Here is a 14,301-nt window from a genome sequence, read left to right as displayed (position 1 = left end):
GGTCCATACTGGATCCAGGTAGCTATTTGGATTATATATCTATACTTATACATTATTACATACCTTGTGTTTGTAAAATTGAATGTGGTCCCGATTCTGATTCCACTACAGTAACAAAACTTTCTCGACTAAAACAAAGCATTTGATACAGCTTCTTGTCGAAATTGATCTCGAACTACTATGGTAAAATTACTCTTTTAACTAGAACATAACTATTGTATTAGAATTTAACATAACTTTCTTGAATAAAACAAGGCATTAAAAATGGATGAAAAAATATTCTCAATTCTCAACCTCTATTTGTTAACTAAAATCTCAGATTGTATTTGTTTATAAAAATTACCAAAATAATTCCATTATAGGTTTTGCAATGAAAACCCTTCATGAATCGGTGTACATTTCATACAATTTTTACCTGAAAATGGAGGCATTCGCATCAGGATTTCTCGATATGGCAGATGGAGGGGTCGACACTTTACCCAACTCAAACTTTTTATCACTTGTGCCATTAACTAGATCTTTACCACCAACAGTTCTTGCTTCAGAAGCAGCATTTTTTACATTATTGGCACTTTCTACATCACCCAAAGCTGACTGAAATTTGTCATAGGTGGTGATATTTACATTATTATTAGTTTCAGAAATGTTGCCTTCATGAGCAGCCTCGTCCAGTGCTGTATGGAAGGCTAGCTGCATGCTGCCAGGATTTTGCAGGATTTTCTTGTTGTGTTTTATTTCTATTGGTGTGGATGTGCGGGCCCGCGATAACACAGGTTTAGATGTTTGTGGCTGAAACAAACAAATAATGTTAACTGTAGGTAATGAAATTTTCATAAACATCTTTCCAACCAATTTTTGCACAGCTAAAGGCAATTTTTTTTTAATTTCTTATCTTTAAATCAGTAGGTAATATTCAATATAGATCTACCATATTTCTAAGTTTAATTTCTAAACATACGAGGGCAAAATAAGCAGAAATGTTATTGACCTAATTCAGTATTTGTTGGTATGTACCTGGTAAATTCTTGCAGTGTGTATTTCAGGTTGAGTTGGGCTTCTCACCATCTCCTTGCCTCTTTCCATCTCCTTGGATCTAGTATCCCCTTCCCCAGACCCAACCAAGCTTGTTGTTCCCTAGAACATTTAATTTTTATTAAGGAATGGAAAATGAACAGTTGAGTACACACACACGGTTAAGTAACATCCAGCAGACAGCCAACTCTTTGATCGCACGAACTTGAAGTCCTAACTGTGGATGGTAATGAGTTGTACCTCTTTTGGACATTCCCTTAATGTTTTTAATGTCACGCATCTGATATAGCAGTAGTAGGAACCATTTTTAACGTCTTTACTTATGTCACGGTGTTGAGCCGAGAATCGAACTCATCCCCTCCCCGACGACGAGCGGATGCGCATAAAAATAGCATATACCATGGATAGAAAGATACAAACATCGAATATAAATCATTGTTAAAAAATTACTGTTTTCGTTGTTTTTTGCTACATTTTAAAATTCATGTGATCATATGATATGTCCTAACAAAAAGTAAACCTTAAGTGCCTTCTTGGCAGCATCTACATGTCCTGACTTGGGGATATTGTTATCATCATCAACTGCCTGTTTCTCTGCTGCTTCAACAGCTACTGCAACAGCGTTTGCAGCTTGCTCTAACATTGCCTGAAAAATCATCAAATTGTTGCGGATTTTTAAAGGAAATTCTGGTTTCATTTGAAGAAATTTTTTTAAATAGGCAAGGGATTTTGAAATGCCATTTTAAAGCCAGTATAAAAGATAAATAAACAATATCTTTCTCTATTAATTTATAAAAACCCTGTTTAGTTTTGCTTTTACCTGTTTAACTAATTGAACACTCTTTTGGTCCTCCAGATTACAGCTTAACCTAAAATAAATGATAGGTGTTTAAAACATATAACCAATCAATATTTTAAATTGTTGCTAGGTAAAAGTTAGGACTTAAAATTAAAGCTTTCTTTTTTTACTGTAATATAACAAGCAAATTAAATAATTTTTTCCTTAATAAGCAACTGCAATACAAAGTTGTCTAGTATATGCTCTATATATACTAAAGGCTGTATGAGAAAAACTGACTGCAAACTGTGGATTCTACGTTTATATACAATATCGTTCTGACGATAATAGATATTTAACGCATCGTATCGTAGACAGCTTTTCGCGAATATCAAAATATAAAAAATATAAGATTGGAGCCTGTTTTGTTATTTTCATTTTAATATTCGTGAAACATTACCTTTAATACGATGCTATACAAGGTTTTTTTTAGTATGGCTGAAAACCGGTTCTAATATAGCGAATATTAATCGGATTCAAAGTCATACTGGAAAAAAACCCTTACCTGTCTCTTCGTTTCAATCTTTCCACCAGTTCATTCCTGTCCTGTTTGAACCTGGTGGAATCATGTCTGGGCAGATTTCTTTTCAGAATATCCGCCACTCTCTCTGCAGGACAGTTGTCAGGCTCACAGTACAGAGACTTGGGTCTGGCACTTCCGGTTCTGCTCAAATTCAGGTTTACAATATCAGATGAAGTTATATCAAAGTATTAATTTGTAAGGTTTCGTGATTTTTTATTTAATATATACAATTTTTATTATTGAAAGATTTGAATTAAACCTTCGAAAGCTTATTACATTTCGAACCAAATATTTCTGCTAGTAAAAAATAATCATTATGCATTATGCTATGATTTGTTATTTTACAGATTGAAAAGCTTAGGACCAAACAGCTTTTGATACAAAAAAAAAATAGAAATATCTCTGATAATTGAAAATATACAACTCAATACCAGGGACAAGAGACCAAATTTTGACAAACAATTCTTAGTAAATATTTTTCCACAACCCACTTCCTTCTCCTCCCCCCCCCCTTCTTACCCACTTCCTGTTAGTTACAGCACAAAACAAGTTTTCCGCCTCTACATTACGCCACCGAAATATCCAAATTTTCAGTATTTTCAAATGGATTTTATCACGGTCTTTGTAAACATTCCTATTTTTAGATTCTGAGATAGTTCTGTAAACTGTTTGTGGCTGGTTGGGAATATCTACAGGGGGAGATGTGTAGGGGGTTTTACAGCTTTCCAATGATGAAACAATACCCTGAAATAAAAAATATTACCTATTAAACATCTAAATCTAATTCCCAAGTCCAATGAATGTATAAGTATAGATGTATAACCCAGTCAGCTAAATGACCAAAGTGGTGGGGACCTTTTAGCGTCTGCTAACAAATTGCTTTCTGATCGTCTGTAGTGACTTGGTTGTTTTAATATCTTCGACGTTTTTGGCTGATATTCTAAGACCCAATTAAAAGTCGGTCCAGGCCCCCTGCCCTGTGGACAGAGTAACATATAGCTCATACCCCTCTTAACTCCTTTATTTTAATCCAAGTCCTACAAAAACATTGTTTAGAGAAAATTACTCCCCCTCCTTTTTCTCCTAATGTGCATATATGTTTATAGATTTTTACTGTTAATTTATGTATACAAAAAAATATTACCCGTAGGCATAGAAATTATTTGCAAAACAATGAAATTGAATATGCTTACTTTAGTATCCAATTTTAATATGAATTTAAATTGTAAGGGATATATTTTACGCAAAATAAAAATTTTTTTTAAGAAAACCTATATACAGTGTGTTTTTTTTTATGAGAACTTTTTTGAAAGCAATTTTACCCCACTCATAGTTATCAGAATTTAATGATTAATGGCTTATTTTCTTCGTTTTTTAAGGCAATTAATAGAACAACAAAAAAATATTTCAGTTTTTATTAAAAAAGTACAGTAAATCTAAAATTCAAAACTTAGGTGTCAACATCTAAAAATGGTTTTAGCGCATTTTTCCTAAATTTTTTGGACTTTGGGGGGCCAGTACTCCCTCCCTGGTTGAGATATGACCTTCAAACTTTAATATGTTCTAGTACATGTCCCTAATAGTATCTGTATACATTTTTAGCTCAACTTTGAAGTGTTTAGCAGCCATTCTTGCAAAAGGTTGAATATTTGAGCATAAGAAAAATGCGCTAAAACCATCTGTAGATGTTGACACCTAAGTTTTGAATTTTAGATTTTACTCTACTTTTTTAATAAAAACTGAAATATTTTTTTGGTGTTCTATTAATTGCCTTAAAAAACGAAGAAAATAAGCCATTAATCATTAAATTCTGATAACTATGAGTGGGGTAAAATTGCTTTCAAAAAAGTTCTCATAAAAAAAACACACTGTATTTACAAGTGACTTTACATACTTGAAAAGCATTTTTTGGGCTCACTAATGACCCTTTTAATTGCCCCTTTTTGCTTACCCTACAGTATTAACAGAAACCTCACCTAACTTAAATTAATCAGGGAAATAAAAGGATAAGACAATGGCCGATAAATAAAATCGATGTACATCCCTAATGATTATACAAAAAATAACCCCTTCTGTAGATTACAAATAGTGGTTGAAACGTTTGGACATTCAACTTTATAAACAAACCAATCAAAATTTAATAAAAAGTCCCCATAGTTATTAAGCCAACGAATAAGAAAACGTTATTATATAAATTTTGGGGATTGGTGTAATAAACTGCCCATGTCCCCTGACTCCCTGTAAATTACTACCTGTACACCAGAGGGACCAATATTCCAAGCCTTTCTTGGAGGGGTATCTGATGACTCTCCACATTTAGAACTTGCTTCCTCAACATTTCTAAAAAAATAATCTAATTTTATTATTTGTATTTTTTTTTTTAAATGTGAAGCAACATTAAAGCTTGATATGTCTTGTCAGTAAAATGTTGATTTATGATTGAGGAAATTAAGAATAAGGAAAAACAAGAATATTTCAGGGGTCAGCGTAATTGTCTGAAAAAATATATTGTATGTCGTCTAAGGTATTTTTAGTCAGAAATGGGATTAAAAGGCCAAATTTCGCTTTAGAAATATTTAAAACTTTATTTGTAATTTGTCACCCAAATTTAGCTTTAAAGCATGAAAATATTGCCAGTATGATTCAGAAACCGATAAATTTCCGCTGAATTAGAACAGGTTCTCAGTTATACTGAAAAATCATGTTTAGCATCGAATTACAGACAATTTTGAACAAATATAAAAATATAAATCATAGAAATAATGCCAGTTTTGTTAGGCCTGTCCTTCAGCCCCTTGTTGGTAAAAAACTGGTTTCAATCTTATAATTTCTCATTTTTATAACCACGGAAAGCTGTCTAAAATACGATGCTATGAAATATTTAACTATTATTTTTTCCAAAATAAAATATTTTTAAAATAAAAAATTCACGAAGCCCTGAAATCCACAAAGCAAAGCATAATCAATTTGTTTTTCTTTAACCGCAGTTTTATTATTAGATTAGAAATTAATTGGCCAGGGCAGTAACAGGGAACCAGGGATTCAATAACAGATTGTAAATTAATCTTCCCCTAAATTATTGTGTTTGAAATTATACCCCCAAACATTACAGGGAATATTATATTAATATATCTGTCATTGTCCCATCCATCCCTGATAGGGGAAGCAAATAAACATTTTATTTCAAGTTATTTTGTTAGAATTGCACGTCAGACATTTTCTATTTTACATGAATTGAACCATAAAAAGTATACCTACTTAATGGATTGTCAAAGGTCTTCTAGAAAATGTTGATTGAACAACAACAAATTTTGGGTATTGTTGGTTTCGTAATATCGCCTCCTAAGGGTCGTTTCGTCGTATTTTCACAGAAGCTTTTAAGGGATATTTTAGGTTAGGTATTTGTTAATGATTACCCAGCAGGGTTAGGCAATTAATTGGCCCCTAGGGTTTGAGCCCCCCGCAGGGACTAGAAGTAGTAGGAAAGCTACTGTGAAAATACGACGAAACGCCTCTTAAGAGGCGATGTCATAAAACCGATAATATAATAACCCAAACAAAAATTTCTTCAAGCAACATATCCCTGTTATTATTCAATTCATTAAAAAGTAAAAAATGCCATAATCAACATTAAGATCTGAAATATTAAAACTATTAAGGCAAAGCTAATTAGTTGTTTAGGTTGATTAATCAAGTTAATTTTAGTTAGTTTAATTGTTACACAGCTACCCTATAACCAGGGAAAGTCCGCCTGTCAAGTAAGTAACTCCCTGACTTACCAAAGGTTTCTCAAAATTTTAATTGTCTAAAAAACCCTAATGAGATAATATATAAAAGGTTTAAATTACATTAACTGCCAACAAATTTGCTTTTACTGAGGAAATCTTCTTTTATGAATTCCTTAAGGCCATTCATTTCAATCTTGTTATTGCTGTGCTTCTTATAAACATAATCATCCTTATAATATAACCCTTCAAACATTTAATCATTAAAATTCAAACAATCCTATTTATCAAATTAAACTATTTAGATATTCTAAAATGTCATTCTGTTAATTAAAAGAAAATAAAGTTTGTCAATTGTTGTTTAAAAGAAGGTGTATCAACTATTTTTTTTATAGCTAGCCGGTTCTTTTAGTAAGTAGTAGATGTAAAATTTTTCATAGAATTCAGATATGCAATCGGTTTTTTTTGTAGACCTCTTATTTTTTAAGTAATTTAAGTTTAAAAAAAAAAAAATTAAGTCGATTTTAAGGTACTAAAATGCAACAAAAAAAAGAAAGAAAATGGTCATTATGAACAAAAATAGTAAGATCTTTAATTTGACACCTTACTTTTTCAATTCTGTCAGGTAATTATTGAAAAAATCGATTTTTTTAAACCCACGAGAATAAAAACTTTGAACTTAATTTTATTATTTCACAAATAAAAAAATATGGGTTCATATATACCATTAGAATCAGAAAAATATTACGAATCCATTGTAAGCAAAATTGAAAAAAAAGTTTACAATATAGTATATAAACTACAATAAAAGGAATTATATGAAAATATCATATTATGTTGTACAGGCAACGTCTTAATTCCTCAATTGAGTATAAAAATGGGAAGGGGGTAAAGAGGGGGTAAAGAGGGGGTAAAAAAGGGAAAACAATAGTGTTGTCTGAACAAAAAAAATAATTGGCCATTTCTGTAATTTTTTAATTTTTTAATTTTTTCCAATTTTGCTTACAATGGATTCGTAATATTTTTCTGATTCTAATGGTATATATGAACCCATGTTTTTTATGTCTGTTTGAGAAAATATTTAGGTCTAAAGTTTTTATTATACCGAGGTTAAAAAAATAGATTTTTTCAATAATTACTCAACAGAATTTTAAAAGTAAGGTGTCAAATTAAAGATCTTACTATTTTTGTTCTTACTGACCATTTTCTTCTTTTATTTTGTTGCGTTTTAGTACCTTAAAACCGACTTAATTATTTTTTTAAAAAACTTAAATTACTTAAAAAATAAGAGGTCTACAAAAAAACCGATTGCATATTTGAATTCTATGAAAAATTTTACATCTACTACTTACTAAAAGAACCGGCTAGCTATAAAAAAAAAGTTGATACAACTTCTTTAAAAATTATTTGTACAAGCATGTAAAAATGTCCTAAACTTAGTAACATGTTTTTTCCTTAATCCCTTCTTGAATTTCAACTCACTTATGTAAAACATAAAGCAAGTTTAACATTTACTTATATTCTTTAAACTTAAGGATTATATAACAAGAACAGTTAATTCAAATATTTAAAGGTTTTAATGAAGTCCCAAAAGTAGATGTTCATAAAAACATCATATGTTTTAAATCCTAATTTTTTGGTTGTCAAAATAAGCTTTTATTAGCAAACAAATAAAGGAATCAAGCTGTTTATTTCAGTCTTAAAGTCATGTTTCTGGTATTAGAATGATTTGATAGTAAAATGCTAAACAGGAGCTTTCCGTTCAACCTTCACATGAGTCTAGAATATAGAGGGTAATACAAGTTGGATAAATATTATTTCTCCTAGGACCCACTTTTTTGTTCTAATGTAGGGAGACATAAAAATATCTACCCAATTGGCCAAGAAATTGACTATATAAAAGTCAATATATTTTGGCTGGTATTGTTAGAGGGTTAAAATTTGAACAACTGTCCCAATCTATCAATAAAGAGATGTATTATACAACACATAAAATTCAAAGGAAGTAAATTTGAGTAAATTTTAAGGGCAACTTTATGAGTTTTGATGATTAAACCCATACTAAGTAAATCTTACTATTTGACAAAATCTTATTCGTTTTATCTCTGATATTGTGAGTGTTGTAATGTCCCAACTTCTAGGAATCTTTAGCTGAGTGTCATGCATGTGAACCTTGCAAAATTTTACGTTCTTTCAAAACAACATAAAACATCTTTACAAAATAGCAACGACAAAAAGTTTCTTGCAGGCCTTACAATTAAAAAAACTAGTTTTTATTTACTCTTTTCTTATGATAAATACTCAGCAATTCATATACAACTTTCAATATTTTTTAAGGCTTTAAATATTACTTTTTTCAAAAGGTCAATGGTGGCTTATATTTATACTAGCGGTTGCGTCCCCAGCTTCAAGAGGCTCTGTATTTAAAATCGAAAGAAGGGGTCTAAAAATATCATAAAACTATCTCAACCCCTCAATCTAAAAGTAAAATAGCATATAACCAGCATAAGATCTATGTGAAGCTTCCATAAAAAGGAGAACTAAATCAGTTCAGTAGTTATTGAAAAAAAAGTCTTACTACTGGATGGTTTGTAAAATTGTATGAACACTAAAAAGAAGATTTCTTTCACCACCACGTTTTGTTGCCATGTCTGCCTATGTCCTTTGGATGCGCGTAGACACGATTTAAAGGAAGTTACTAAACATCATACAGGGTTTTCTTTGAAACCATTACTTAAGTTATCAAGAATCCATTTAAATTGTATTATTAAGTTCATGTTATTAGTACTTTTTAACATAAAAAATACAATTAAACACTGTTTTAATATGGTTAGTTAATTGTAAGCAAAATGTAAGTGATGATTATTTCCTTGTAATGCCGTTGCTCCATAACTAAGATATGCCTGTTTGTCCCTCCAATCACCCCCCACAGAAATACAGTCTAGACCAGTAAATAGAATTTTTTATCTCTCAAAAGTTCATTGTTCTTTTCTTTCCTTAGCTTTTTGTTATTATACTAGAAATGGTTATAACTTTCCTAGTTTTAGTTTAATATTAAAACAATCACCAAGTTATTCTATTTATGTTATATAGGTGCATGCAAAGAGAAACCAGAGTGCTTTACAAACATTCACAGGAGGTACAAACCTTGTCTCTAGAAGCATAAAGAATCCTTTATTCCTTTGCTTGAGACTTGTCAAGAGTTTGACAGGGACGTGCATGGTACTAGAGAGGCGGCTCACTAAGCTCCTAGTACATACAGATTATTATGTCAGCTACAACTAAGGTGGAATCTTAACTAAAGGGATAGAATTTGAAACAAAAATTTACACATTAAATAGGGTCCAGAATTGTAAATACTTTTAAAATAGGAAAAGAAATAAAATTAAGTGACAATCAGCCACATAAGGGATGAAATTCCTTTCCAGTATTTGAAACCGATTATTATCTGCTAGATTAGAACCGGTTCTATGTCATACTAAAAATCATGTATAGCAGCATATCACAGACAATTCCCCCCCCCCCCCAATATTAAAATAAATAACAAAATAAAGTTTTCATCTTGTAATTTTTCATTTTAATATCCTCGGTATGCTGTCTGTAATACGATGCGATAAACAACTATTATAACGACAAAAATCTTAAATCGAACAAGAACGTGCATAGTTCTAAAAGGTGAACTAAAAATTATAAAATACATGAAATATCTATATATATAATGTGCATAAGAAAAGGAGTGCTTTTTTTTCTATGATGACATTATATGGATACGTTAATAACAGATAAATGATCGTACCTTTAAAAATAATTAACAAGGATAATTTATTTGTCTTTAATTGACTTGGAACTAACATAAATAAATTTCTTAAGTAAATTACTAATAAATCTGATAGTGTCTTGATAAGACAAGGTAAAAACTACAATAAACTAGATAAATTAGATATGAGTTTTCAGTTTTTTAAATAAAGAAATAAGCAATAAAAATACATTTTATGGCTGATTAAGCACTTATTTAATTCTAAGTAATTGTTAAAATTTCTCTATGCTTTTTTCAAACAATTAAGTACAAATAAAAAATATATCATGCAGAATTATAGAAAACCTAACAAAAACAGGAATATTTACATTCAATCTAAAATTTATGGGGATGAAAGAGTAAAACTTTAAAAAATTTAGAATAGAACCAAGCAGGTAAAAAAAAGGGCATCTGGAAAAAAATCGAAGTTGTAATGATTTCTTTGATTATTTTAGAGTTACAAATTTTTTTTGGAGGGAAACTGTTTTTTTTTCCAGTTGCCAAGTCCCTATTCCTAAAAAACAAATTAAAATAACAAGAAATGCAAATAGTAAAATAAATGATTTATAAATCATATCTTGTACATATAAATAAAACTAATAATGCATAAAACCCCTTTTTTTGGTGTGTAAAGTTGTGAACCTTGGTTCGAGTGCAACTTTTATATTTAATAGAATGGTGTTTATACGAAACAAGCAAAAATTATCTGGACGATTTTTTGTTGTTGTAAGTAATAGAAGCAATAAATGTGCATCCTCAATGATGATACCCTCAAATAGATTACAATTAGAGGTTGAACCGTTTAGACACTAAACTTAATAATTAACTAATCAAAATTCAATAAAAGTCTCAAAGTTGTTGAGCTAACGCAAAATAAAACGTTATTATAAAACTTTGGGGACTACTGTAATAATCAGTCTTATGTCACCTCTCTCACTGAGAAAAATTCCATATGAAAATTGTAATAGAAATTCAACAAATTATTGCCTGTAAAGTGTATGAACCTTATATAGAATAGAATAGAAACTAACATGCAAAAAAACAAAAAGAAAATACCTTTTCTCTTGATTTTGAGATGCAATATTATTTGGCACTGGTGAAGTATCTGATTGTTTACATGCTGATGATGGTGCAGCTGCTGTACATGTGGTGGTTGCTGTCGGTCTGATGGTTGGTCCTGCTGGAGGCCTGCAGGATGACTGTACAGCTGGTACTGCTCCGTTTTGACCACCTACAATTTTTCAATTATTGTTAATTTTTCAGATACTACCATAAAAAGTCTTGTGGGACCAGAATGAAAACTTTTTCGTCTCTAAATTTCCGGCAATACAAAGTTTCCATTTAATTTTGTTTTATTTTCCACTAAACTAATGAATGTTTTTGGTCTAAATCGAAAAGAAGATACATCTTCAATGGATTTATTATCATTTAGATTTTCATGTTCTCTAATAATGTGAAACTTGCAGAGAACTAAAATAACGATTCATCCAACCCATCTCCCATGAACGAACTGATCAATAAATGCGTTTCATGTTAGCAACCTAGATTGACAACAATTTTTCCCCTGTCATAAATCCATGTATATTTTATATTCATTACCAACTTTATATTTATAATCAAGTCTACCTCCAAAAACTATTAAAGCTTTTAATTCAACTACATTCTCCCAGTTACCTGTACGAGAAGGAGGTCCCATGGCCCATTTCAGAGCCTCTGCGTTCCTGGTCTTGCCTGCAGGTGGTCCTCGAGGTTTGCCAGGAGACTCCAAGGCTGTTGTGTACAGTTCTGACCCATCTTGGACAGACTAAAATAAAATAGGAATTAAAAATATTCTTGCAATTGCTAAGTAGTGACAAAAATTAAATTAACATGAATGTATAAGTATAGATGTTGTTATGCCGATTTTCCAAGGCATAAATAGTCGAACCGACAAAGATTATAGAACAGCTATGCACTTAAAAAAAAAATAAAGAGAACAAGTCTAAACAAGAATACAGTTGATTTATGTTGACATGAATAAAAAGCGAACAACAGAGTTATATTTGAATACTGTAAAAATGCATAATAACAATAAATTTTTCAGGTAGAAAACAACCACATACTGGACAATTGGATTAACATACATCATAGAAGAAATAAGAAAAATAAAAGTAAGAAAAAGAATATTACAGAAGAACAAATAATAAAGATTTAAAATTATGATTACCCCTTATATTACTATTTATCTTAACTTTCCTAATATTAACAAGTCTAATGTAACTCTAAAACAAAAAAGAGAATGCAAAAAAGAAAATATTGCTAATCGCTTATCTTTTCATCATTAACACCTAAATAAGAGAATATAACATCTATTATTGACGTCGCTCCAAAAAAGATAAATTCTGATCTAAAGAAAATAAAATATTTTTATCAAAGGGAAAAAAGTGATTTCACCTTAACAATGTATATAATCCAGACAACTACCTGCCCCTAGTGGTGGAGACCATTCTCGTCTACTAAGAAATTGCTTTCTGTTCTTTTGTAGGGACTCTGCTGTGTTTATATTTCCGACGCTATTAGTTGATTTCAAAGACTTAAAAAATCGGGACAGGGTCATGTTTCTTCTCTTCTTTGACTTTAAAACTTAACATGCTATTGCTCATTAAGAAACAGAATAGCAATACATTTTTATTCCAGGAAAATATGTTTCTTCATGTGACCTATCTTTGGCACCCACCAACTTATATTATACACAAGAAAATAAGGTTCAAGCTATTTGCCATAAAAAATAAAAGGGCCTAAATATTCAAGACAGACAGAAAACTTTATTTTTCTCAAATAAAATATCCCTTCCTAATTTAAAAGTACTTTTTAAAAGGGTATGACACACAAGTAGAACATGTGCAATGTGTATCTCTAGTGATTTATTAAATATTAATTACTCCCATACATGAGAAAACTCTCTCAAATCAGGGATCTAAAGGGATAAGACAATCGCCGGTAAATTGATGTACATCCCAACTGATTACCCCTTAAATAGATTACAACTAAAGGTTGAAAAGTTTTGATAATTAACTTAATGAACCAACCAATCAAAATACAATAAAAGTCCCCAAAGTTGTTAAGCCAACTAATAAAAAACGTTATCATAAAACTTTGGGGACTATTGCAATTATGTCCCCTTCCTCCCTGTGAGAAAACTCTCAAGTACAAACAACAGCAACATGGTATTTTAAATTGATTTTTAAAAATATCCTATAATGCATCAGTGGACCACTTGTATAAAACCCCACCATCCTATAATATAATATAAATTAGTAAGGCTATTTTGTATGAAGCTAAAGTTCTCATAAACCGAGTGGTTTGTAGTTTTTAAGAAAGCTTTATAAATGTTTTGATATGGTTAAATGCTACTTTCCTGATCACTTTCCACCCCAGCCTTCTCTAGAGGCTAGGCAACAACTAGTGATATTACTACACTACATCCCATTCTTTTCAATACAAAAATACAAAACTAATGAATATAGAATCCACACCAGAATTGATGGAAAGATAATTTTTTTTTAAATTCTTGCCTTGCAACATGAAAATATGCTGCAACTTCAACCATGCGGCGCTTTCCTTACTTTTATAACCTAACCTAAAATAAAGAAACAATCTTTTTTTTAAATCCAGCAGAAGGTTAATATTAAACAAACTACAAATAAGGGATTTACCCGATTTTTTACGTTTTCAACAATTAAACTGGAAAAAACTACAAAAATCTGTGAAGTAAAAACAGAGAAACCATTATGTAGGTACTGATACATTATTATATGTTATTATTCTTATAGCTTTCTCTTTCACATATATGTCAGGGAGGGAAAAGACATTGAATTGTAAATTGTAATGGTACCCAAACTTTTATAAACATACGCAACCATTGGTTGGGACTTTTGCTAAATTTTGATTTTTTAATTCAATATAGCTTTGTCAAGCATATATTTCAATCTACCGGAGGGGTTATCTTCATCAACTTTGGAAGATATAATCCATTGTCTTATCCCTTATTATCCCTGCATACAAATAAACTGCCTCCTATTACTAGGGACACTGTATTTACAGTGGTAAAAAGATGACAGAAAAAAATAGTCTAAATCTATCCTTCTAAAAATAATATATTCTAAAACCATCCTGAGACCTATGTAAGGCTTTCCTAAATATGAAATCTTAAAATTTTAAGGTCCAGCCAAAAACCTCACTACTTTATATAATAGGATAGAATTTCTTTGTTGTTTTTTTTTGAATTATTGTCAGCCAAGAACAAATATTCTTAATCCAACACATAACATGCTTGAAATAACTCGATATCTTTCCCCTTTACTTGAGCGTGCTTTCTTTCTTTCCGGAAGTAAAAATAAAATTTTAA

The 14,301-nt window shown here is 30.6% G+C and overlaps 1 protein-coding gene across 7 annotated transcripts in view; it reads right to left on the bottom strand.

Moving 5' to 3' along the window:
• LOC145313937 (uncharacterized) overlaps nt 1–14,301 on the bottom strand; it is a 173,299-nt gene that overhangs the window by 9,226 nt on the left and 149,772 nt on the right. For 6 of the 7 annotated variants that reach the window (XR_013877568.1, XM_080153599.1, XM_080153601.1 and 3 more), the window contains 11 exons: nt 11,589–11,718; nt 10,971–11,145; nt 9,266–9,367; nt 4,646–4,733; nt 3,030–3,137; nt 2,376–2,536; nt 1,853–1,901; nt 1,553–1,678; nt 1,015–1,134; nt 416–789; nt 64–128 (listed from right to left, as the gene is read on the bottom strand). Coding sequence is in view for 6 of the 7 variants with exons in the window: in XM_080153599.1 (XP_080009725.1) it covers nt 64–128; nt 416–789; nt 1,015–1,134; nt 1,553–1,678; nt 1,853–1,901; nt 2,376–2,536; nt 3,030–3,137; nt 4,646–4,733; nt 9,266–9,367; nt 10,971–11,145; nt 11,589–11,718 (1,498 nt within the window). In the remaining variant the exon portion in view is untranslated. The remainder of the gene's footprint in view (nt 1–63; nt 129–415; nt 790–1,014; nt 1,135–1,552; nt 1,679–1,852; nt 1,902–2,375; nt 2,537–3,029; nt 3,138–4,645; nt 4,734–9,265; nt 9,368–10,970; nt 11,146–11,588; nt 11,719–14,301) is intronic. The other variant, XM_080153602.1, reaches the window with a different exon arrangement.

The sequence above is a fragment of the Acartia tonsa genome, chromosome 3 (assembly GCF_053477335.1).
Source record: "Acartia tonsa isolate MP-2025a chromosome 3, ASM5347733v1, whole genome shotgun sequence".
Classification (NCBI taxonomy): Eukaryota; Metazoa; Arthropoda; class Copepoda; order Calanoida; family Acartiidae; genus Acartia; species Acartia tonsa.
The sequence above is the reverse complement of the archived record's forward strand: the minus strand, read 5'-3'. Positions and strand labels throughout refer to the sequence as shown.